At 38.4% G+C, this 25,702-nt stretch overlaps 2 protein-coding genes across 5 annotated transcripts in view; one reads left to right on the forward strand and one right to left on the reverse strand.

Moving 5' to 3' along the window:
* zmp:0000001268 (CYTL1 domain-containing protein) overlaps window positions 1-25,702 on the reverse strand; it is a 173,489-nt gene that overhangs the window by 138,508 nt on the left and 9,279 nt on the right. The gene's annotated exons all lie outside the window — the stretch shown is intronic.
* The window catches only part of stk32a (serine/threonine kinase 32A), a 161,287-nt gene that overhangs the window by 111,903 nt on the left and 23,682 nt on the right, over window positions 1-25,702 (forward strand). For all 3 annotated transcript variants that reach the window (XM_039774521.1, XM_039774520.1, XM_039774522.1), the window contains 6 exons: window positions 9,830-9,867; window positions 18,429-18,518; window positions 19,299-19,402; window positions 20,141-20,257; window positions 20,515-20,640; window positions 22,347-22,475. In XM_039774521.1, the coding sequence (XP_039630455.1) occupies window positions 9,830-9,867; window positions 18,429-18,518; window positions 19,299-19,402; window positions 20,141-20,257; window positions 20,515-20,640; window positions 22,347-22,475 (604 nt within the window). The remainder of the gene's footprint in view (window positions 1-9,829; window positions 9,868-18,428; window positions 18,519-19,298; window positions 19,403-20,140; window positions 20,258-20,514; window positions 20,641-22,346; window positions 22,476-25,702) is intronic.

Raw genomic sequence — 25,702 nt, forward strand, 5'->3', positions numbered from 1 at the left:
TTCGGCAATGTCATTCTCTAACCAGGCCTCAGGAGCTAACCAGTGTAACACTGTCCACCACCCCTTTCGTTTTTCCGGCACATTGTTGACATTCGTGAGTAACAACAACGTACTAAACTGGAAGGTGGTCTACGCATGCGTGGAATTCGCGGACAAACACAGATCAAGATCTAAATGAAGATGTCTTTAGTTAATTTAAAGCACAACAGTTTGTTTAGTTTGAATGTCTGTGTTTTGAGGTGTGACTGGAGTACTACAGTCTTCAGTAGTATAAACCTGGACGAGATTCTTCATGCAATGCCTATGTTTTAGCTGTCTCTCTACTGCCATCTAGTGCTTCTTCTTCTAATTCATTCGCGGACAAACAAAGATCAAGATCCAAATGAAGATTATATATAGAGATTGTGAAATGATCAGACTCGACACAATTTAAAAAAAAAAGGTTTGTGGCAGCCACCCGTATAAATTCCCTGGCTACAATGGGTTTTGAAAATCAAGACAGATGTGTCCTTGATGGAGTCCAAAACGGACCCAGAAGTGACGTGTTTCTGGGGCCAGAACCAGAAGTGATGCCCTTCTGAGCACTGGAACCAGAAGTGACATCTTCAGGGTTGAATCAGACAGGTTTTCCCATTTTTGGTCTGCAGAGACAACAGAAGAAGGTTTAGCGCACCCTGCCGCCCCCTGGCCTCGCATGGAATCACCTTAACTTGGTCCATACAACGTCCTCCTACTCGCACGTGTGTGACAATATATAGTATATGTACTATATTCACTTCAGTAGGAGTGAATGGACTGCTGACTATCTGTCAACCTTCCTTAGGTGATATTGCAAGAATTACACCTCTAAATATTTATTTTGTTAATCCTAACTTTTCCAACTGCTGTAAAGTTGTTGAGTGTTTTGAATGTGGTAATATTTTCGGCTTCAAAAAATGAGTCTGTTGCAAAAGAGAGACACCCCTGCAGTCAGAAGCCCAATTAGTCATTTTAGCCATTCAAGCCAGAGGTGAACTCCACTAGCTAAAGTAGATGATTTCCACACTTTTTGTGCAGTTCTCCAAGTTACTGTCCAGTGGTCCAAGTTGGGCTAACCTATGTACCTATGCTAGAGTTAGCAAATAGAATCCACTTACAATAAGGACAACTCAAGTCCTGTGTTAGCTAGATCTTGCCACAGCCCAAGGGAACTGCTTTTCTGGTACTTTCCTTGGTGCAAAACAAGAACTGGTGCTGCATACCTATGACATACAATTTGTGCCAATTCAACTGTTAAGTGAGTGCAAGGGGGACTGTTTATATTTGCACTGGCATGTTTTGTGCTTGTTTCTTTGGTGCTGCTTTTGTCTATTTTAAATGAATAATATTATTATCTTTGTTCCTAAACATGAATGCCCAAAATGTTTGTTGAATAGAACCTGCAGTAAGTTCAGTTTAAACTCACATTTGTCCTGTGACTCTTGAATAAAATAATTTTTAGGAGCTCTAACTTTATAAGACAAAACTAGTGCTGCAACTATTAGTGCAGTATCTCAAAAGCTAAGACACCAGTCTGTACCTCTTCATTAAGAAGAATCTTTCACCATATTTCCCCTCTGGTACCAGCCTTCAGCTTATGAAAACCCAATGAGCTTGTCAGCCATGACAATGGAGTTATACATAATACATCTAAAGGACTAAATCATTAAAGAGGCAAAAATCGAGGCTGCTATCTGAGTGTTCTCTTCAGAGAGTAGCGTCCACATTAAGGCAACAAGAAAAGGTCACAACTGTTACAATTAATGAACTGACATTTTATGCGAACATCCATGCTTCATGAAGCTATGTGGTAAGAGACGGCATAACAGAAAGGTGAGCTTCTCTCTGTTGAATAATGCAATGCTCCAGAGGTGGCATTCATATTTTTTAAGTAAGCTTTTGTTGTTGGGTCTTAGTTTATGCCAAAATTTTAAGCAAACACACAGTGAAAACAGATGGATAAACATGTTAACGGTGCAATTACAAAATGGACAGCCCGGACAATCAAAGTATTTATAAGTGAAACAATGTCTTTAGTAGGCCTGCAGATGCATATTCTGACTATTCTAATTCATTTAAAAAAATAAAGCTTGGCACCCTATGACAGCTTCTCTTTTGGATTACTTTAGTAAACTTTGTGAAGAAGGTAATGGTGGGCATTACAGAAATGAAGATATGAGCACTTTTAACTGAAGGTAACTGCCCACCTGGTCACTGCCTGTGTGGAGTTTGCATGTTTATCCCCATGTCTGTGTGTCATTTCTATCCAAGTACTATGATCTTTTTCCTGCATCGCAAAAACATACAGATTAAGTTGAATTGGGACTATAAACTTGCCCGGAATATAACACCAGACACAATGCAACTATAGCAAAAGGGAGTTGTTTCTTTTCTTACTGCTGCATCACTGGCAGGTTACCGTAACTCAGTCAAAGTCACATTAAAAATGGCATATAAATTAGACTCTGTCTAGAAAGACCTTGCTGAGAACTTTCTTAGATTCATGAGTGAACTAGTAAATTGCCTTCAGCCACACCATGTAGGAAAAATGTATCTTTCTTTTCTTTTCAAGTCAAGCTCAAGTCAAGTTGGGGAGCATGTACTGGTACAGTGCTTGCCGCACCCACTACACAAGAAACAACTCGGGATCCTGGTTGGCAACCCCACAGGCAGACAAGCAGTCCAGTCCCACCCTCTCGAAATGACCCTCGATCTGCCGCAGCCAGGTGTTATGTGGGCGACCCCTTGGCCTGGTCAAGCCACTCGGGCGCCCAACAATGAGGATCTTATGAGCCGCAGCACCCTCGGCGAAACATGCCACATGGCCATAGTGCTGTAACTGATGCTCCCTCACAATGCAGGTAATGTGCCTCATTCGGGACTCCATGAGCAACTGCTTATTCGACCCAAAGTCATACCATTGGTACCAAAGGATTTTCTGGAAAGACACAGTACCAAAGGAGTCCAGTCTTTGTCTCAGGTCACTGGATAGCATCCATGTCTCGCAACCATATAGCAAGACAGGAAGCACCAGGACTCTAAAAACTTGGACCTTCGACCTTTTGCATAGCTATCGGGAGCGCCACACACCCCTTTCCCCTTTAGGGCAGCAGTAGCTCAGTCGGTAGAGCGGGTGGTCCAGCAATCGGAGGGTCGCAGGTTCGATCCTGGCTCCCGGCATGAGAATGCAGCTGTTGTGTCCTTGGGCAAGACACTTAACCTACCTTGCCTGCTGGTGGTGGTCAGAAGGATTGGTGGCGCCGGTGTTCGGCAGCCTCACTTCTGTCAGTGTGCCCCAGGGCAGCTGTGGCTACAAAGTAGCTTATCATCACCAGCGTGTGAATGTGTGTGTGAATGGGTGAATGACTGTTGTGTTGTAAAGCGCCTAGGGGGGTTCTTGAACTCTAGTTAGGCGCTATATCAAATACAGGCCATTTACCATTTCCAGCGACCTCATGAGACACACACCCCAATCTGGCTTTCATTTCTTTTCACCAGTAATTAATTACACTGAAGAATCTTTTTCACGATTTATGCAACATATTTATACAATGAGTGGTCACCAAATTGAAGGTGCAGTTGCACTTCCCATGTATGTGACTAGTCATTCCAATTTAAAGAAAGTGGGCATGTTGTCTGTGTAATTCACAGGGGGAATGGGAAACCTTCAGGGTTCAGGGGCTTTGAATCCAGCATAGTAGTAAACAACACATATGCATTGTAGTGCACATCAGGAATAGCATCCTTCCTGGGGTTTAGTGTCACAGGTGGGTCAAAAGGGTCTAACATAAAGATCATCAAGCCAATGGTCATCACGCTAATGGAAACACACACTAGATGAAAAGGGTATTGAAGGTAGATATGGCTATTTCATAAGAATGTCAATGATACAGTTGGCTAACCAAGACCTGGAAGGACTGGTAGCAATGAAAGATGCATATCCGAAGGCTCGATTCATTATATCTTATTAGAGATGGGGTATAGCTTACAAAGGTCTAAGGTCCAGTCATGTCAGTGGGCTAAGACACAGCTGGAAGATTAAAAAAAAATTATATTGTTGGATAATTATCATTTCATGCTGATTAACATTAAACGAAAGACAAGCATATGGCAAAAATTCCACGAGTCCAGAAATGCATCATGGCAGTTTTGAAAAATACAGACAGGACATGGCAATGTAATGGCTTGTGGTGCATACATTGTTCCCCTTCATATGAAAAGAAGAATATGTAAAAGTTACAAGATACTAAGGGGGACCCAAAAATTCCTAGAATTGGTCAATAGCTTGAGAGCAGTTAGTAGTTATAAACTACGCCATTAGGTATCATATGCCTACAGTCTTGTTAATCAGTCAGCCAAGTGGAATTGTGCTGAGCTGATCAAGTGTGTATTTCTGACATTTATTCTACATTTGTGTGTTTGACTTCATTGATTTTCTTTTCCTCTAAGCCGAAAAAAAAGCTTGTCAGGTCATATTGAACATCAAAACAACGATAATCATGTATTTGCATATTAACTGACTTGAAATTGTTTTCCCAATGAAAGAACAGTTAATCGCCAATTGGTGGTGCTGAATTGTTCTATTATGACTAATGGGTGAATATATGTGTGAGTTTTGCAGTGAACAAGGGTCCTGTCCATGGTTGTTTCTTGCTCTCTGCCCTGTGCCATCAAGATAGGCACAAGCTCCCTGTGACTCTGACGGGGATGATCAGGTATAATTTTAAGATAGCTTATTTGATCTTTTAATCAAACTGATGAAGCTCACTCTTCTTTCTGCCCTTGTCTCTACGTGCTACTAGTAGCATTTTAGAGGGGTTTTACAATTCAATTGCAGGTGGTGATGACAATTTGAGCTCAACGTATTTCAAGGTCTAAATGAAATTACACTTCGTCCTGGTTACATCCTGTACAAAAGTGTTCAGAATATCTCAACTGGACACAGTTTATTGTCTAGGGTCATTGCACTTCATAAACGTTTCCTCAAAAACAATTAAAATTACCCCAGTAGGAACCTTATAACCCTCAAATGTTAAGCTCAGCATCATTATTTCTATAAAACATTTTGTTAAATGCTGGGTCATAACCAGCATTAAAAAGTGCTGCAAAATGGAACTAAAATATCCATTTGTTGTCATCTTTACATAAGGTACAAGTAATATTGGCAGTAGAATATTTAGTCGGATACAAAGACAGCATGCAAACTCTACTCAAAAGGCACCAAGTTCATTCGTAATCCCAAAAGAGATTGACTTGTTACTGAAAACGTGTTTTTAAATTTGATGTCCATTTAGAAAATATTGAATTCTATCCATTAGTAATCCATTACCCGAATACTGAAAGCCAGAAGCCACCTCAGCAGCACTGGAAATTATTGCAGATTATTACACAGTACATTTGTTCATTTTCAAAACCTTCTTGGTCTAATGCAGTGTCACTGCTGAGAAGAGTGTCACCTGCCAATACAGAGCTGAAAATAGGACCACTTCTGGATAGGATACTAGTTAATACAGTCCTTTTAAAGGCCCCAGTTAACTCAATATTCTTGTGTTTAGGATGTATGGGGAAAAAACAGAGCAAAGCAGATGGATTAAAGAACATGCAAACTCCAAAACAGCAGCAATCTCAAAATCCAGGGCTAAGCTTGGAGAGATAGTGGCACTAACCACTGTAGCACCTACAAGCAGAACTGTTAAACGTAAAGAAGAACCAAGAGAATATATTTTATTTTGTTTCCGCCAAATTAATAGAAAAGTATATCAATAAAATTATTTTTAGGATTACATTTTTAGACATTATTTTTACTTTTTGTACTTTTATTTTCTTTTTTATATGTGTTGCCTAACAACCTTGATAGAGTTATTGTTTTTAAATTTACCAATTAATTAAAGCAAGAGGTAGAGGTGCCCTTTGAGACTTTCAAATCAAGTAACTCTTCTGTCTCTAATGGCCATTTTCTGGAGTCACCTATTTTGACTAGGTGCATTAGGAATGGTGTGTGCACTGGAGCAGACATTTTCACTACATATCCAAGTGGGACTGTGTCTTTAGTCTCACTCCAGTTCCCTAGAATGCTACCCTTTCAAATCTGTGCCACAGAAAACGAATATCCACAGAATAGTATGTATCTTTTAAAGTTTCAACTGCATTAGGAAAAGTGCATTTCTGAATACAGCCTGATGTTATGTTTCTGAATATGACAGAGTTGACATACGACAGAGAGTAAACACTTTTTGCTTAATATTATCAAGAATTTTGAAAGTTAAAAAAGAGAACAAGAATGGCTGCTTACTTCAATCACCTGAAACAAGGTTCACAATATAGCTGTTTACACTTGAGTATGCTACAAACTTGTCAGTGTTTGGTTTATATTAATATCTAGGCACACTTCACTAAAGATTAAACTTTTAAAATTATGTTTATGATTACCAAAGCTTTGATGTCATTCATTAAGTTGATAACATATGATTTATTGTAAATTATTTAAAATGTATTAGCGGTTATAACTGCCATGACATCAATTTACTAAGACTATCTAGGGCAGGGGACAGCAAACTCAGTCCCAGATGGCTATACTGTCTGCAGGTTTTTGTTCCATCCCAGTTGCTTAATTAGAAACCAATCCTTGGCAAAATCACACTGTTTCATTTTATGGCTTTTTAGTGTTTTCATTCTGTCAGGTTAGGTCATTTGTGTATTGTAGATTTTCCTTTCCAAGTACTGTATATCATCCAAATGATTTGTAGTCTGAAACAGATTAGTAATTTTCAGTTTCCTTTCAAATATTTTATTAAATGAGAGAGTTCACAATTAATACACACAGGTGTAGATGGGAACAAGTTAGATGGAGAACTGCTGTACCTTTGTCATTTGCATCTATTACTATATGACTTAACCTACTCGGCATGCCGGGCTTCTTACATCTAGAACATCAGCATTTGTGGAAATATGAATATGAAACAATAACATATTCATATTAATTCAGTGATGTTTAATTTACAAATTCACATAGACTATTATTTTTTCTTCTATACTAAGTACCTATAGGTATTATTGTAATACGGCTAATTAATTAATCTAATGCTTTGCTGTATACAATATATTTGGTTTTCCTCTCTGGTGCATAAATATACAAATGTATTGGTGTGCCCACTGTAGTGAAAGAAACATATAGCTGACCATGGGAAACGCATGGGCTTTCTAAGTTAATGTCCATTGGCTTCCGGTCAAATATCGCATTAATTTTAAAATATTTCTGTATACATTTAAGGCTATTCATCATCTCTCTCCTCCATATCTCTCTGATTTGGTACAGATCATCATCCCATCTCGGTGTCTCAGATCCTCTTCTTCTCTTTCTCTCTCTGTTCCTGTCCCCCGTCTTGTCACTATGGGGAGCAGGGCTTTCAGTTGCTCTGCTCCTCGACTTTGGAATTCCCTACTTCCTGAAATAAGAAACATCACCTCTTTCTCTCTTTTTAAGTCTAGACTAAAAACTCACCTATTCAAAATAGCTTATCCCACATAACTTTCTCCATTTTCCTATCTTGGAACTGTTTTATGTTTTTATGATCTTGTAAATTACCTGCTCTTTTGCCTGCTTTTTATTTTCTTACTTTTATTATTATTTTTTACTGTGTACAGTGTCCTTGAGTGTTCTGAAAGGCGCTTTTAAATAAAATGTATTATTATTATTATTATTACTACTCTGAATGACTCTCTTTGAGCCTTATTTATAATCCTAACAAATGCAAGTTGCAATGGATACAGCAGTCGCTTAAAATCAAAAGGCATGTCCATGGTTATCGAGGGAATTAGAGGAATAGACACATCTTCTTCTTTAACATGAAAAAAGTTAGATTTCTTTTTCATTTTGCCTGTGTCTCTTTTCTTTTTCTTGTTCTTTTAAATGGTATTGAATCTTAATTGCTTTTATTTTGCTATTTTCCTTTCTATCGCTGCTTTCTTTCTAGAATGCCATTGTGATGTTCTGGTTTTTGATAATAAAATAGTATAAAAATAGCTACATTAAGAGGTGAGCGCTTGTTCTTCCATGTCAGAAAGATGCATTTAGTTTTATCTAAGGTTTGGTGCAATGCACTGTAACTGGCTTTCCATGCTGAATGTGTTATAAATATACTATCTTCATGCAATTGTACAATAATAAGGGATAGATTCTGTCTTGGTGTTTTACTAGTTTTATCGCTCCCTTCTTTAATTGGCAAGTGCATTTACCACTTTTTCTTAAATATTTCTATCCTTTCCCTTCAAAGTCTTGAACCAGCTTTGGCAAGCTTTGCCTAATAACTGTTTATGTAGCATGCAGATTGTATGGATGATCAGGTTTTAATTATTTATGGCATTAATCATAGGCTGCAGAAGTCGTAATATCTATTGATTCTGAAAAGCAATGGTCACCGCATGTTTAGATGCTGTTGTATATATGATGTTTCAACAGCTGCTACTAAAATGTGCTGATACAGAAAATACTAATTTTATTATGATTGGTTGACTCTCTTAGCAAAGGTCATGTTTTCACGGCTGCCAGCTACAAAACAAGTCATCCTGAAACTCACCATATGCCACAGAATGTATATACAGTGCATAATGCATACATCATTAGTAATTTGTCCATCTTTCTCAGGAAGACACAGTCTCTATCTAAGTGGTGCTTTAGACACTTACTGTATATCTGAACAAGGTATAAGATAAGATGGTCATATTTCTTTTCAATGCAGTGTGTGCTGGGAAATTGAATCCTGCCACCTAAACCCCACATACGGCTAATTTACAACAGCAATTGTCTTGAGTCTGCCCTTTTATTAATCAATTAAAAGGCTCTTTTATCCAAGGAAGATATTGTAGCTGAGGGTTTACTTTCCTTTTTTCCTTCTGAAGCTTTAAAGAAATGATGCTGTAAACTGCCTTTGTAAAATGTATTCTTACACTATATGGCACTTAATAAAGTTACTTGCATTTTCTTTACTATCATTTTCCTATATTAAATATATATTTTTTCATCAGAATTAATGGTTAAAATATTATTTTAAAATTATCCGTTAACTTGATTCAGTGTTCTGTTCAGGTACGTTCTGGCTCCTCTAACCCGGATTAAGGGGTTTTAAAAATGGAGAGAGATTAAAGTAATTTAATCAAAATGCATTTTTACATATTTTTTCCAACTGTATAAAGTATGGGCGGCACAGTGGTAGCGAGGCTGTCTCGCTGTTAGGAGACCCGGGTTCGCCTTGTGTGGAGTTTGCATGTTCTCCCCGTGTCTGCGTGGGTTTCCTCCCACAGTCCAAAGACATGCAGGTTAGGTGGATTGACGATCCTAAATTGTCCCTAGTGTGTGGTGGGTGTGTGTGTGTGTGTGTGTGTGCCCTGCGGTGGGCTGGCACCCTGCCTGGGGTTTGTTTTCTGCCTTGCGCCCTGTGTTGGCTGGGATTGGCTCCAGTGGACCCCTGTGACCCTGTAGTTAGGATATAGTGGGTTGGATAACAGATGGATATATAAAGTATGAAAATAAGTTATCACTTTTGACACATTATTCGTTTTTCACATTTAATATTTGCTAATTATTGATGTTATCATAAAACTGTTTGATCCTCAGTCAAACGTGCTTGGCAACATCTATTGTGATTCTATTTTCTATGACAATGATTCTGCTCATCAATTATCCATGTCTAACTGTCCTGAGCAGCTGGACTCCTTTGTTTTAAAATAATGATTTTTTTCCCCCTCATGAGTATTTCTCAGGCTTATATCAATGTATGTAACCTTGTTTTTTCATGTGTTCTCCGTTTTGCAGGGATATTAAACCAGACAATATACTGCTTGATGAGGATGGTGAGTATGACACAAAGAAAGTAAATCTGAAGAATATTTTTTTAAAAAGTCTCCAAATAGTCAGGCTCTTTACTGTTATAAGCCTAACTGTTGTTGCATGAAGTTTATCCTGTATAGCATTGTTACCATCTATAGAAGAGTGGCATAGTGGCTGGAACTGTTAAAATCCTGGATTGCAAGTCTAAGTTTAAGGCACTGTTTGCTTAGAGTTAATTTTCTACATGTTTGTGGGATTTTTAGCTGAATCATGCAGTTCTCCCCCATTACCTCATAGACATGGTATTTAGGTAACTGGCCTCTGTAAACTGGGCCTGAATAATTGAATGTGGGAGCCTGTAAATATGACCCGTTTTGCCTGATGCTGTTGGGATAGGCTCTGGATACTTTCTGAATAAGCTGGTTAGATGATGTATTGGTAGATTTATGCTCCCTACAGTTTTATTGAATAAAGTTAAGGAATGCGTCTGTTATAATTGTAAAAGCAGGGATTTGTTTTTTCTTTACATTCTTCACCTAATAGTCTGCCTGTTCAAAACATTATTGTAATGCATATATCCAATGAGTGGTACTCTTCTGGTGAAAAAATAAAAAATATAAACAATACTTTGGAATCTTAGTAGCCCCGTGCTTTTACAAATAAGGAATACAGATTTATCTTTGGTCAGCAGATATAAAACTTTAAGAAATGAATCAATTTAGCACCCTTTTGCGGCAGGAGCCATCACAGGGTGCTTTATAAAGCACACAAGCTAACAAGGTATGACATATTATAGGATAATTCAACTACAAGATAATGAAAGAAAGGACAGGTTAAAAAAAAAAAAAACGTCCATGAAGGTGACACCAAGAAGGAGAAACTCCAATTAACGAACAAGGTAATGAGGAAAAAATAAAAAAAAAACACAAATGTGTGACATTCAATCTATTCGGTTACCAGGGAGCTGCTAGAGTAAAATAATCCATTAGTTTGTGAAGAGTTCTGAAGATTTTAGAACTGGATGCAATGGAAAAAGAAACAAATTGGAGAGGAAGTCCTGTTGATGGGCAGTGTTTGCAACTTTGGAAGAAAACTGCCAACATGGGAAAAACTAGTGTAGGATTTTTCTTTCCAAAGTAAGCCATCACTTTTACAGTGTATTGTATTATACATTTATAGTTAAGGGCTGTTATTTATAATGTGAAGTTATAAAAATTGCATATCAATTATAGTTTTCTGGGTATCTGAAAAGTTTGTATGATGGTGCAGTGGTTAGTGTTGTTGCCTTACAGCCACCATCTTGGGTTCAGCTTCTGCGACTGCCCATTGTCTCTGTGCTCATTTTAATGTGGATTTACTTTAACCTGAATACTTCACTTTTATCAAACCTCATTCCAAAGATATGCATGCTAGGGCAATTCTAAATTAGCCCCATGTGAGCAGGTGTCGGTGTGCATGTAAACGGGTCCTGCGATGGACTGGATAGGCCGATACCCCCTAACTTGGGCTATATGTGAAAGCTGAGGTTTACTTTCTTAATTTCCCACAAAAAAGAAGTTAAAATTGTGGAAGAAATGTATATACAGTATAATGTGTTATAGAGAGCGTGTCTATTACATATCCATATACAAAGTTCAAGCAGTATTTAAACCACAGAAGGGAAAAAAATAAACAACCTGCCATAACACCATCCTCCTATATTCCATATGAAGTGTTTCTCAAATCACTGTGATGTGCATTAATCATGGGCATGATCCCCTGGGGATGTAAACATCTTCACATGATGCTCTGTATGACTTGCATAACAGCCACAAGTCAAAACAACAGCAAAGATGACTTAACAGGAATGATTATGACATCCCAGTGAATTCAGAGGTGGATCCATTACTATAGTGACTTCTCGTGTTAATGTGAAACCAAGAAAGTAGCCTAGCTGCACTGCCTTTGAGATATTACTACAAGAAGTAGTAATAATGGACAAGAAGAGGAAATGTTAATTAAATTTCAAAGCAAAGTTTATAACCAAAATGTCCAAACATTCTGTTGTCTAACACTAAACAAAAAACAAAAGTGAAGTTCAAGTATGTAGCTTAAGGTTATTCTGCAAAAATCACACGAATCAAAGTAATTTGCACACAATCTTGGATGACGAGGAAGTGTTCAGCACTGACCTTTACACCGTCATGGCAGTGACATCATGTGCTAAACTCTACTAGTCCTTTTCCTTAGCAATATTGTGGCAGCTGCTCCACAAAATAATGACACATGTGAAAAACAATATTGCATTGGAAAAGGCTCAAAAGTATTTAAAACTACATTAGATACATTTTTACCCCAAACAAAATTATAAAAAATGTGAATCTGCATATTTCAAAACCCAAAATGGATATGAAAAAGATCAGAAAAACATTACAAAAATGTAAAAGAAAATACATACATATATATATATTAAAAACTTACTGTGGTGGGCCGATGCCCTGCCTGGGGATTTCTTCCTGCCTTGTGCCCTGTGTTGGCTGGGATTGGCTCCAGCAGACCCCCGTGACCCTGTGTTAGGATACAGAGGGTTGGATAATGACTGACTAATGACTAAAAACTTCTTAACACCAGCCTTACGCTGCTCACCATACAGCTGGCTTTTATAGCCTTAGCATTCATCAAACTCTCAATCTGCATAGCCTGCTTTCTATTATGGCGGAGATCTACAGCTTATTCCAGCAAGAACAACGGGATGATAATGATGATGATGAAGATGCCCCCATTCATATCACCATGGAGGTGTGTAGTGTTTTGTTTTGCAAAAATGTGACATGCTGCACATTTTCTGCTTGTAGACACACAAAAATACAACCTCATGCCTACTAGTTCATTCTTTCCGCAGGTAAGATTCACACCATTCCCTAAAAACTGCTCTTTGCCATTTTGTATTTCTTATAGATGAGGCTAAGCAAACACACATTTCAAACACATGGAGGAATGTACCCAATATGGTTAACATAACTGGCAAAGGGGGTTTTCTACTACTTGAACAACCACAATATGTGTCACATGGTTCAAAACAATGTCTGCAAGTGACAGGAAATTATGCCCAATTGTTTTTTTTTCTCTAGAAAGTTTATTTAAACATAAAATAAGCAGACTAGTTTGGAATTAGCACATGAAACAACATAAAACATATCCACATTAAAAACGTTAGGCCTTAGAGCTAGGTTGTTGTTTGGAGGTGTGTGCTCCCGACAGAATTACCCATTGCAGATTGGTCTAATTAGAGGGGCCAGTCAAAGGATGTTCTAATTAAATCTAAGAGAACCTTACCCAGAATAAGGATACCCATTTCTGGGACAGGCCTGGGAATGGAGTTCACTGACAAGTATCTGGTAGTTAAGTGATCTACAGTCCTATTTGGCTCAGCACAAAAACGTCTTGTGCAGTTGACATTTGTTCATTTGCAGAAGTTAGACTGCACTAGTGTAGACTTCGGCAATGAAAACGGACTCTTTGGACATGTAAGGTTATTTCTGTGGAAGGCAAAGAGACAGATGAAGTACCTGCTAGAGACAGGCTGAAATTCCCACACAGATTAAAAGGCTCCATGGGGACAGGGCTACAGGGGTGAACAAGAAATGCTAAAAAATACTGCCTATTTTGGGAATGTTTGGGCTAAGATACTTTTTCAATGTTGCTTGGAATATAGGAACAGACTGGGGTGGTGTTCCCTATTTTTAAAAAGGCAAATAAAAGTGTGAGTTCAAATTGCCAGAGGATCACGCTTCTCCTTTCTAGGAAAATAGAATTCTGGCTTTACTGGATCTGATTTTCTATCCAATAGTTGAACCTCAGATTAATGAGAAACAATGTGGATTCTGTCCAACCTATGGAACAGTGACTAAATTCCTTGTCTTTATAGATACTTGTGCTATCATAGGACATTTTCAATCCTACCCACATACACTAGATGTTGAAAAATCTTGTGACTCTGTACCCCAAGTTAACTTGTGCAATATACAAGAGTGAGGGGTTCTGAGACCACTGCTATATGTGATTTGGTCCAATATATATATATTTAGCAACTGAGAATTGTCTTCATATACTCAGTATTATTTCCAGAACATTTACTGTAGGCATTAGACCCTTCTATGAGTGAAAATTGTCTCCTCTGCCATTCACAAACAGAACATCAAGGTATCCACTTATCTTCATTGGGGTATAAATCTCTGATGCATTCTGGAACGGTTTGCAGCAGAGTGTGATGTACCTAAAATTAGTGTCTGTAAGGTCGTAGTCTTTTCCTGGGAAAGGGTGGCATGTTAAGTGCCGGTAATAGATGATTGTTTGCCATAAGTAAGGAGTTCAAGTACTTCAGTGTCTTATTGAACAGTGAGGGTAGAAAGGATTGGAAAACTGCTCAAGGATTTTATAAGCACTACCAAATCAATACCACTTCCACTTACTGATTTAATGTTACTGTCTATGCGACAGTAAATTGTATACTGTACTGATTAATTCCTGTTCTGTCTGATGTTGTATGTAGTATGATTACATTTTTTTAAACATTTTTTGCTTTTCAGTAACTTTTGTAATCCCCCACCATTGCTTTGTTTGTCATTGTGTGAATATGGTGTAGTTGTAGCATTTGCTGCATTTGTCTTTGCATTTCTGTTCAATCAGTGGAACTACCAACGGATACTTTCCACCCTACTGCATTATGTAGTGAAAATAATCTGAATGGAAATTTTTTTAATTTGATGGTATAATTCATTTGTTTTCTGGTAGCTCTCTTGTGTATGGCACAACAGCTACATTTCATCCTCTAGTCTAAATAGCAGGTATGGTATTATTCTGTCAAGAAGGTCTAGACCTCTCGTTGCTAATCACCTGCCTTTCTGAAAATAAATAAATGAATAAATAGAATAATTAAAAATCACTGAATGAAATATAGATCTCCTACATCTGGACCCCAACCATGTAAGTGTATGCTGCTGAATGTAAAACTTAATTGAATGACCACTGAATCCATGCAAGTTCGCTCACTTTGAGTCTGTCCATATTTGTCCGGATCATCAACAAAATGTAACTAGGATTTTGAAATATTTTATTTCATTAGATAAAGAAAAAATGGTTATTTTTGAATAGAATCTTCAGAATATTTCACTATTTAAATTATAGGCTTTGAAAACTTGTAACCCTTAAATGGATAAAAGGTTCAGAGAATGAAAAGATGGATATTATTAATTCTTCATAGGTCTTGAAGGAGTCCATATTTGTAGCTGCAGCAGTTTAATTATGATTTCTAATAAAAACTGCTTTTTTTTATTATCTGAGTGTAGAGAGCAGGAGTGGACAGCAAGCAGCAGGCTGTCTGTCCTCCAACAATTTTTAAAGTAGAGTGAAAATGCAATTTGGCTTTATATCATAAACTGACAGCCTGTCTCCAACCTAACGCCTTAGACTCTTCTCCAGCTCCCAAAGCTTAGCAGGGTTCCACAGAAATGCAGTCCTCCAACTTTTTAAATACATAAAGATATAAGGTCAGACCGCATTAAAATGATACACATTTACTCTGGTTCACTGCCACCCAGCCCACACCAAAACAACAGCAGAATGGGAGTCAACGAATACAACTGCTTTAACATAAAAAAATATATTAAGGTAGGACATTAAGGCACAGATCTTACACATAACTGTAATTCTTACCTAACCCAAGGATCCCATTTTTAGATAGGAATTTTACTTTAAACAAAGTTTTTTTTTTTTTTAAATGGTAATCTATATATATAATTCACTAAGGCAAGACACCCATGGAAAAGCAAGACAACCATGGAAAGCACGCCAGAAGGGGCATGGATTCACTAAGCCGCCGACAAGTGAGACACCTATGGCGCACGCAGGAAGGAGCCACGCCCACCAACTTCAAGACCATTGGATACGACGACAAGTCACAGAGCCACGGCCACCAATTTGGACGCGACGACACAGAAAAACCGGCGTCATTTATATTCGTCTGTCGTAGAGGTCACATGCAGCTCTGACCCACATTGACTGTTAATAGAGGCATGTTTCTCACGGACGTGAATCACCATATTCAGCGTGTAAAACTGTTTGTGAGGGGTATCCCATGGGATGCTTAAAACATTCCTTTACAACTGAGGATAAAACACAATGAAGTGAGCAGTCTTTAAAAAATGAGTTTTCCATTACGACGCACGACCGCATGCACCATAGGAAACTGTTTTACACGCTACATACATAAATTCGCATCAGCAACAAACATGCGTCTTCTTAGATGCTCCTGCACTTTGTACACACCCCCCTCCCTCCTCGCTACCACCGTGATCGGGTGTCTTGGTGGATTATATATAGAAAGGCAGCCAAAACCACACAGAGCAATGAAAAGTTTACGTGAGTCACAGTAGCATCTAGACTGTACAAAGACGACAACGACTCGAGTGACGAGTTGGAGGTGGGCACATGAGCAGGCAGTGTATACTGAACGAGAAATCAGCAGACTAGCATGACGGAGGGAGCGGAGTGGACGTCCTTCTCCTCTCCTCCCGTTCCACCCTCCGCGCCTGAGCGCCGCACGGACGATTGTGTGTTGGTTCGTTTCGTGCATTGTTACAATGTTGCTTTTCTTGCCGATTTATTACATTACAGATTTTTCAAATGTTCATTTTCTCCCTGTGCTTAAAAATTCTTAAAAAACCGGCCTGATTATGTGGCGTATGGTACGCCGCGGGTTGGCAAGTATCTTTTAAATCAGAAGGACAAAATGAACTTCAATACATATGCCATTCACATATAAATCAGTATTTTAATGCAGAAACTAGGATGCCAAAGAAATATTCCAAAGAGCCTTGAGGTTATGACAATAATGCTAACTGAGCTTACTAGTATTTCCTTTGCCTTGATTTGGGAGAAGGTTTTGCGGATTTGGTGACCAAAGATTGATGCATTTATGCTTCTGAGAAAAATTAAGTATTGTTATAGGAATTAATGTGCAAAGAAAACACTACAACTACAAGAATTTTATAAGTACCTGTGGGTAAATATGTAAACGTCAGTCTTTCTACATCGAACCACATGGTCAGTTTAAATACACGCTCCACTCATGTAGACTGATTGCATATGTGATAAGAAAAGTCAGATCAAGTAACTATGAGATTTTTAGTAATAATATACATTCAGAAGATCTCATGATGCAGGACACCAGTGTCTATGAATGCTTTCTAAAGTTTGATGTGGCCATAAGGGAAATTTGTAATACTGACATGCAAACAAATTCCAGTCAATTTTTATCAGTTGTTAGTTTTGTACTAGTAATTTAGACCACTTGCAGAGATTTGTTTTCACTTTGACATTAAAGAGTATTTTTACATTGATCAGTGTCAAAAATGGCAAATTAAATCTACTGTGAGTCAATGTTGTAAAACAATAAAAAGTGAAAACTTTCAAAAAGGTGAATATGTTTTATAGGCACTGTTAATTGCCTGGCACGTATAGGAGAAGTATGTGAGGATAGTTAAGGATATGTATAAGTGTGCCTACACACAAGTGAGAAGTAGTGTAGGAATAAAAGATGGATTTGCAGTTAAGGCCGGGTTACTTCAAGGAGTGTCATTAGGTCTGTTTAATCTAGCTATGGATGTTATTACTAGAGGAATAGTAGATCAGGCTTTATGGCACATGATATTTGCAGATGACACTGTGCAGTGACACTTCTAAGAATATCGTGGAACGGAATCTGGAGCAGTGGAAGTCAGAGACCTTGAGATTAACCAGAAAAATACAAAATTATCTAAGATTTAAGGGGCAAGAAGAAGATGGAGACGTTAACCTCCAGGGAGAGAGGCATAAAGGGTGGAAAAGTTCAAATATCTCAGATCACCCATAACAGAGTTTGGAAAGCTAGGTCTAGAAATGAACCACAGAATGTAATTAGATTGGAAAAAGGTGTTGGGACTATTATGTGACTGAAGAATCAGTGTAACAGTGAAGAGTAAATGTAAAAAGCAGTGGTCAGTCCAGCGCTGATGTATGGATCAGAAACTTAGAGCAGTTAACAAAGATGCATGGTGGAAGAGAGATGTGTGTAATAACAACGCTTGATAATATCAGGAATAAGAGAATCAGAAGTACAGTTAAAGTTGGAGAAATTAACAAAATATAGGTAAGAAGGTTAAAGTGGTATGGGCATGTAATGAGATTTCAATAGTATGGGGAGAAGATTCATGGATATGGAGGTGTTAGGAGAGAAGACAAGAGGGCAACCAAACAGAAAGCACAAGGCCTATGTGAAGAGGGATCAAAGGGCGAGGAAATGTACAGCAGACAAGAATGGAGCAGGTTGTTCAAATAAAAGAAAAAGAAGAGGGGATGATCCTAAAACAATTCAGATATCACCAACAAACATACAATATGTTATGTGGAACATGCAAAGGAACTAAAAACTGTGGACATTTCTTTAAAAATAAGGGCAACACATGGTAATGGTCTTGTTGGAAGCAGGTTCCATCATATTTCCGTTAGGTAACAGCTGTTTATCCTGAAAGTCTAATACTCTTCATTTGTTTGTGTATCTGGACAGGTCACGTGCACATCACTGATTTCAACATTGCTGCAACGATCAAAGAAGACACACAAATGACTTCGGTGGCTGGCACCAAGCCCTACATGGGTAAAGTCTGCTATCTTAATTGTGCTCACTAAAAAATGTGAAATATAGGTATCCAATATGCATTAACATGTAATTAGCTCATGAGTAAAGGCTTTAATATGAAGACATTTCTCGGGTTAAAGGATTTTAGTTATTAGGCAGATAACAATGTTGATGTCTGAAAGACTTCTTTGGTACCATTTTGGGAATCACCATAGCACTGTCCTCAGCCAGTTTTTACTACAAGAAGATGCTGCCCCCTGTCTGCAACCCACCTTGCAATATTTCTGAGCCAGAGGGGCATTTTTTTTCTTATGAGTATTTGCTATCCTAAATGGAACAGGGCAACACTGGCACCAGTAAACCAGATCTGAGCCCAGTTTACTAAACAGGCAAAATGTTTCCTTGTTTCCTCATTTCCTATCTTGCCAGAAAGCTGTTTTCTCTAGTGACCTATGGAGGTCATATCCCGGAAGACACTTCTCAAATATATGAAAACATTTGAATTTTTTGTGCACGCAAATGAGATATACAAATCGAGCTTCTACATGAAAGACAGAAGAAAAAGGATTTCATCAGGAGTTTTGAAGCACACTGACAAGAGAGAATTCCTGGCATCAATATCTTAATACAGCATCCATTCAAGACATGTTGGCAACAGTGCCTTACACAAGCATAGGTTTTGATTTCCCTGCTAAGCCATATTATACAGTGGACCAATTTATAGACCAATTTATTCTATGTCCTGGTCCATCTCAGACCAATTATATTGATAATAATATTTTATTTGATTGCTTTCAGCTCCAGAAATGTTTCAGCCATGTCTTGAAGGCCATCCTGGTTATTCCTATGCTGTGGACTGGTGGTCATTGGGAATCACTGCATATGAGCTGCTTAAAGGACAGGTGAATTATTTCACATGAAGGCTCAAATGCTACTGGTCATCAGTGGGCACAAGAATGTAGTATTGGCTATGCAGCAGGGTAGTGATCTACAGGTGGGCCAAAAAAACTAAAGTTCTTTGGGTTTGTAGGATAGATTTTAGAGTCTTTGATTAATTCTTACTATGAGCTAAACCAACAGTGAAGGATTTTTAAAGACTTTGTATTTTTGCAGATGGTGCTGCACTTTAGTTTCTTGATTAATGTGCATATGCAGCATGCACAAGGAATTACAATTAAATATTTAAAAAAAAAAAAAAAGGAATAATGGTGAATCATGTGCAATGAGACACCACTTGCCATTTTTTGCTTGCAGAAAATTCCAGAAATGTGCCATTTGGAAAACAGAGGTACCACTTCTGGGGGGCATTCATCACACATACTGTATGTTAAGATCTCTAAATAGTAACACATCAAGAAAGTAGACTGGCAGACTCTCCTGAATGTAATTCAGAGTCAATTGCTCAGATGTGGAGTCGTTTAAGAATAGGAAAAAGGTACAGAGGACAAAACAGTGAATACATCCACATCATCTGCCTGCTTTGTCTGATCAGTATAGTACAATACAGGCAAAACAACCTGCCTGCTAATCTGGGCCACTAGGCATGACTGCTGTCAGTCTAGCTGATGGGGAACATGATGACCACAAATTTATTGAGTGTTCAGATGGTGCTAGCCTTCATGTCTGCTTGTGTTTCACAGAGACCTTACCATATCCGTTCAGGCATGGCTGTCAATGATATCATCCAGCTCTTTCACACTGTTAATGTAAATTATCCATCAACATGGTCTGCTGGAATGGAGTCCCTCTTAAGAAAGGTCAGTATCACTGTCTGTATTGTCACAGGAAAACACCTTAGTCAGAGAATCTAGCCTGAAAGGCCACACATCACCACAGGCCTGACAATTATATGATTATTAACAGACAAGATGTACTGTAAATCTGTGGCTTGAACTCCACACTTTGAACTTATAACTGGAGCTGACCTGCCCATTAGGGATGAAGAAAAAGTTCATTGCTGAGGTGTCTTTTCACTCTTATGTTGCATTACAATTTTTATTTCTGCCACCTGCAGTTGCTGATGCTTGAGCCACAACATCGTCTTTCACACCTTTCAGACCTCCAAGAGTTTAACTACCTCTCTGACATCAACTGGGATGCAGTGATGCTGAAGAAGGTGATTCCAGGATTTATGCCTAATGTGAGTTCACTCCTTTACAGAGAGCCATCTGTACTTATATAAGTCATGCAGTGCCTCTCATTCTATATTGCTCAAAAAAATTAAAGGAACACTTTGAAAACACACTCAAATCAAATCTCAATGGGAAAAAAAGCATGCTGGATAGCTCTACTGATATGGACTGGTAATGTGTTAGGAACAAAAGGGTGCCACATTGTTTGATGGAAATGAAAATTATCAACCTACAGAGGACTAAATTCAAAGACGTCCCGAAAATCAAAGTGAGAAAATAATGCAGCAGGCTAGTCCGTTTTGCCGAAATTTCATTGCAGCAACTCAAAATCGTACTCAGTAGTTTGTATGGACTCCACGTGCTTGTATGCATGCCTGACAACATCGGGGCATGCTCCTAATGAGATGATGATTGGTGTCCTGGAGGATCTCCTCCCAGATCTGGACCAGGGCATCAGTAAGCTCCTGCACATTCTAAGGTGCAACCTGGCGGTGTTGGATGGACCGAAACATAATGTCTCAGAGGTGTTCTATTGGATTTAGGTGAGGCGAGCGAGGGCACCAGTCAATGGTATCAATTCCTTCATCCTCTAGGAACTGCCTGCATACTCTCGCCACATGAGGCCAGGCATTGTTGTGCACCTGGAGGATCTATGACCCACTTCACCAGCATCGGGTCTGACAATGGGTCCAAGGATTTCATTCCATTACCTAATGGCAGTGAAGGTGCCATTGTCGTGCCTGTAGAGGTCTGTGTGTTCCTCCAAGGACATGCCTCCCCAGACCATCACTGAGCGACCACCAAACCGGTCATGCTGAATGATGTTACAGGCAGCATAACGGCTTCTCCACACCCTTTCACGTCTGTCACATGTGCTCAAGATGAACCTGCTCTCATCTGTAAAAAGTGCAGGGCATCAGAGGTGGACCTGCCAATTCTGGTATTCTATGGCAAATGCCAAATCAAGCTCCACTGCTTCTTAACTGACCAGATCAATATCCCAAAAATTTCACTGACTTGATGCTATACTCTGATTAAAAAGTGTTCCTTTAATTTTTTTGAGCAGTGTATAAAGATTAGCATTTTATTTATCCAATAGTGTGTGTATTTCAAGGTGCATGGATAAAGGATTGTCTGTGCTATAAGCATTAAATATATGTATATATATATATATATAAAAAATGGGACGACATGCCAAAGAGCATCCCGAAGTGTGATCGCCACGTCTATGGAAGACAGTTTACGGGCTCCCAACACAAAGCAGATCTGAGTCGATCGCGGTATAAGCAGTTGCCATCGATGGGTGAACATTATAAACGCAGGGAACAGGATTACTTGGCCACTAACCTGGCCACGACCCTGCCTGATTGCTGTGTCTGTGTTTAGGATAACCGTGCTGTTCCTGTTTCAAGATGAATAAAGTTGGTTTTGCTAAAGTACTGAGACTCAGCCTCATGTGCAAGACAGGGACTCACATATCACAATATTATATATATTTCTATATAGTATATTTCATACTTTATGCTAAAGGCAGCTCAAAATGCTTTACAAAAATTGCAATTTACATCAAAATGAATAATTAACACAAATACAGATGCTACTAAAACATATTACTGGAATTATATTATCAAATAGCATTTTAAAAGCTGATAAAACCATTACAAGTGGCATTTTAAAGTACAATTTGTTTTATCTGATTTCCCTCTTTTTTCAGAAAGGGCGACTAAACTGTGACCCCACCTTTGAACTCGAGGAGATGATTCTGGAATCCAAGCCTCTTCACAAGAAGAAAAAAAGACTGGCGAAGAAATTAAGAGAAAACCGACGAGACAGCTCACCTCAGGTGACAGGATGCCCCTTATCTTGTTACTTTCAGATCAGCTCTTGGGGGTTACAAATAATAGTGGGCAATGGCAGATTTTATAATAGTGCCATCATTTTCATCGTATGCTACTTGAGTGTAGATTTAAATTTTCTCACTGGTGTGTATATGTGGGCTTTGCATGTTTTGTCCAATGTTTGTGTTTCCTTTCCTCCCAACACCAAATCATTCTCTGCTGCTTGATGATTCTAAACTGGACTGGTGAAGACATGTGCACGAGTATGCCCTGTATTTGGCTGGCATCTCAAGTTTGATTCCAGCCTTGTACCAGTTGCTGCCTTGAATGACGTTGGCTTCCAGTGAATCTACACTTAAATCAGTTTTCAAGTGGTTTGGTAAAAACCTGGTACAAAAAGGAAATTTAGTTTAAAAACTCCTAGCTGATAATCTGAGTCGGTCTGTTTAAAGTAAAGTTGATGCTAAAAAAAAAAGGCACATTAGATGGAAATAATATCCTGAAATATTTTGCAATTTGTGAACTTCTTACTCTGAAAAAATAAATAAAATAATATTTTGAAACATGTACTGATCTACTACCAGGATTGCAGGGAGGTGGCAGAGCCTATGCTGGTATTAGCTAGTGCAGCAGAAAAAACGCTGAATATGGGCTATGATTTAGCATTGAAATCCTGGACCTACAAGAGCACATGGAGCACAAATGGATTACACAGTGGCCAACTTCAAGACCTTATAAATAATATATGTATGATAAACATGAACCTAAATTGGAAGCATAGTTGATTTACTTATGTGTTGCAATGTAGCGTATCATCTCCCACCTACTGTTTTTGTGAATTTCTAAATTAAATTGACCCCTTACTTAAATAAGAATTGCAACTGTTTTGTTAATTCTTCCATTTTCAAGTCACTACTGGCCTGGGCTACGAATTCTAAGACTTTTTTTATACAATTATTTTTTCTTATTAATTTCAGTAAAAGCACTTACTTTTAGGGCCTAGCATCTAGACCAAGTCCAGACAGAAGCCCACTGGCTGTGAAATTAGCATATCTTATTGCATTTAATAGCAGCTCCATGCTGAAAATGAACCGCTTACTAAAAATTATACGGCTCGCTGGGAAACAAACGTGACTGTGGTGTTAAACTCTTGAATAAACAAATAATATACTTGCATGCTTTTTATCCCAAAATAGACACTAAAAAAATAACAAAATGTAATATAAAAGTCCCATACCTGAGTATTCCAATTCACATTCAACAGTGGCAGCAGCCTGTCTTAGCAGCAATGGGCATAAGAAAGGAACCAGCCCTGGAAAGGGAAACATTTGATTGCTAGGCACATGAGCACACTCACTCTAATTCAGAATCATTATCACATGTCTGTGGATGATGGCAGGGAAAGAGTACCTGAAGGGAAACCCAAATCCTGACTAATGTTAAAATACAATAATCTCAGTGTTGAGTGTTTTAACATGAAGAACTAAATGAAAAGGGATAGAATAAGAAAGCAGTCACACTTGAATCCTCCTACAAAATGGACTAGAAGGTATATCACTTTAGTGAGGGGATTTCAAGAGGAGTTGAGGCATCATTATGTGAATAGATCAATGAAGACATGGAGGCACAATCAATCTGTATTCCATATAGTGCCTCTTCAAAGCATTCAGGAATATGATTCAATGCAACATGACAAAAAGTTTTATAGTCAACTGGCAAGATACAGTATATAATGGAGGAGTTATAATGCGGTTGAAATTTAATCAGAAGAGCCTAATTTATTCCTATTATTTTCTAATGCTCTACTCCCTGATGATTTTTTAAAGCTGCCCCATTATAGCCTATCGAATTAGATACTCAAGTGGGAAGTAAGATGCAAAGGAGCTTTCTATCTTTAATGTGAATTAAACATTTTCAGTAACCAATATCTAGGTCAGGGTGTCCACATCCGATCCTGGAGGATATTAGTGGTTGCAGGTTTTTATTCTAACCCTAAGGATGCAACAATTAGTCGACGTTATCGACGACATTGACTACTAAAAATTGTCGACGTGGATTTTTCATTGTCGACACGTCATGAACAGAACCTTCAATAGAGGCTCCAGTCACAAAGAACCACATTGGTTTTTGTAACTGCAATGCACTACATGAACGTCTGGGGGCAGTATCATTAATTATTTAATGATAATAACTATCAATTATATTATTAATGTGTTAATATTATTAATACATTAATACATTAATATTATTAATGTATTAATGTTATTAATATTTAATAACTAATTAATCAGTTATTATTTGTCAAGCCTGCACACAGTCCTACCAACGAAGAAGAGCGTCTGAGGAGAAGAAGAATGTAAAGGAAAATAAACATGGTTGCAATGGCGAGTCGGATAGAGGAGGGGGAAGAAGATGGAAGAAAATTGAGACAGAAACTTTCTAAAGTGAGGGAGCACTTAATCTGCATTCAACTTTTTTTCTTTTTCGATGATGTAACGCGGAGCTTTCTTTTCACGGCAGCACCATCGCAATGCATGAGCATCTGAAACGAAAGCATCCTGGAGCTGTGATGCCGCCGTCTCTTGAGAACGTATGCTGGCGCTATTAGTTAGTTAGTTAGGGTCAGATCAGGAGGGGAGGGATAGCGTGAACGAGACTGAGAAAATAAAAGTAAAAAAAGCTAACTTTTACAAATAACAAATTTACACCCGATCTGTTTGTTTTCAAATAATTAGTGCTTTAGTGCGATGATGTTTTCTGATTGGTACTATTCAGGTCATACAATGATTTCTTCAAAATGTCACATACATTTGTCTCTTTCTTTTTTTCCCCCCAGTGCTGCACGCTGACATCAGAAGGCGTGAGCTTATTCAGTGCTAGCAGCAGAAGGCAGGTGGCCGGTTGCTTGTTGTATAACAAGTTGACCTGGCAGCGATCAAAACACATGTACTGTGCAAGGCATGTACGGGGTCCACTGAGAAAAGAAGAGCGTTCATGGCGCACCTTGCAGAGAAACATTTTTTCTTATGCATGTCCATGAGTCCTGTGCAGACTGGGCAAGAGCGGGGTGTTATGGGTGTAAGCGCGGTCATTGATTATAACTGCAAGAAGGTACGCGAATGAATATGAATAATGTTGCATCCGTGCCACAATGTTTTCCAAAATGTACTATAAGGTCATAAAATTAATAATTCCAAATATCATATATACCTATGTCTCTGTTTTTTTGTCA

This window comes from Polypterus senegalus, chromosome 13 (genome assembly GCF_016835505.1).
Source record: "Polypterus senegalus isolate Bchr_013 chromosome 13, ASM1683550v1, whole genome shotgun sequence".
Classification (NCBI taxonomy): Eukaryota; Metazoa; Chordata; class Cladistia; order Polypteriformes; family Polypteridae; genus Polypterus; species Polypterus senegalus.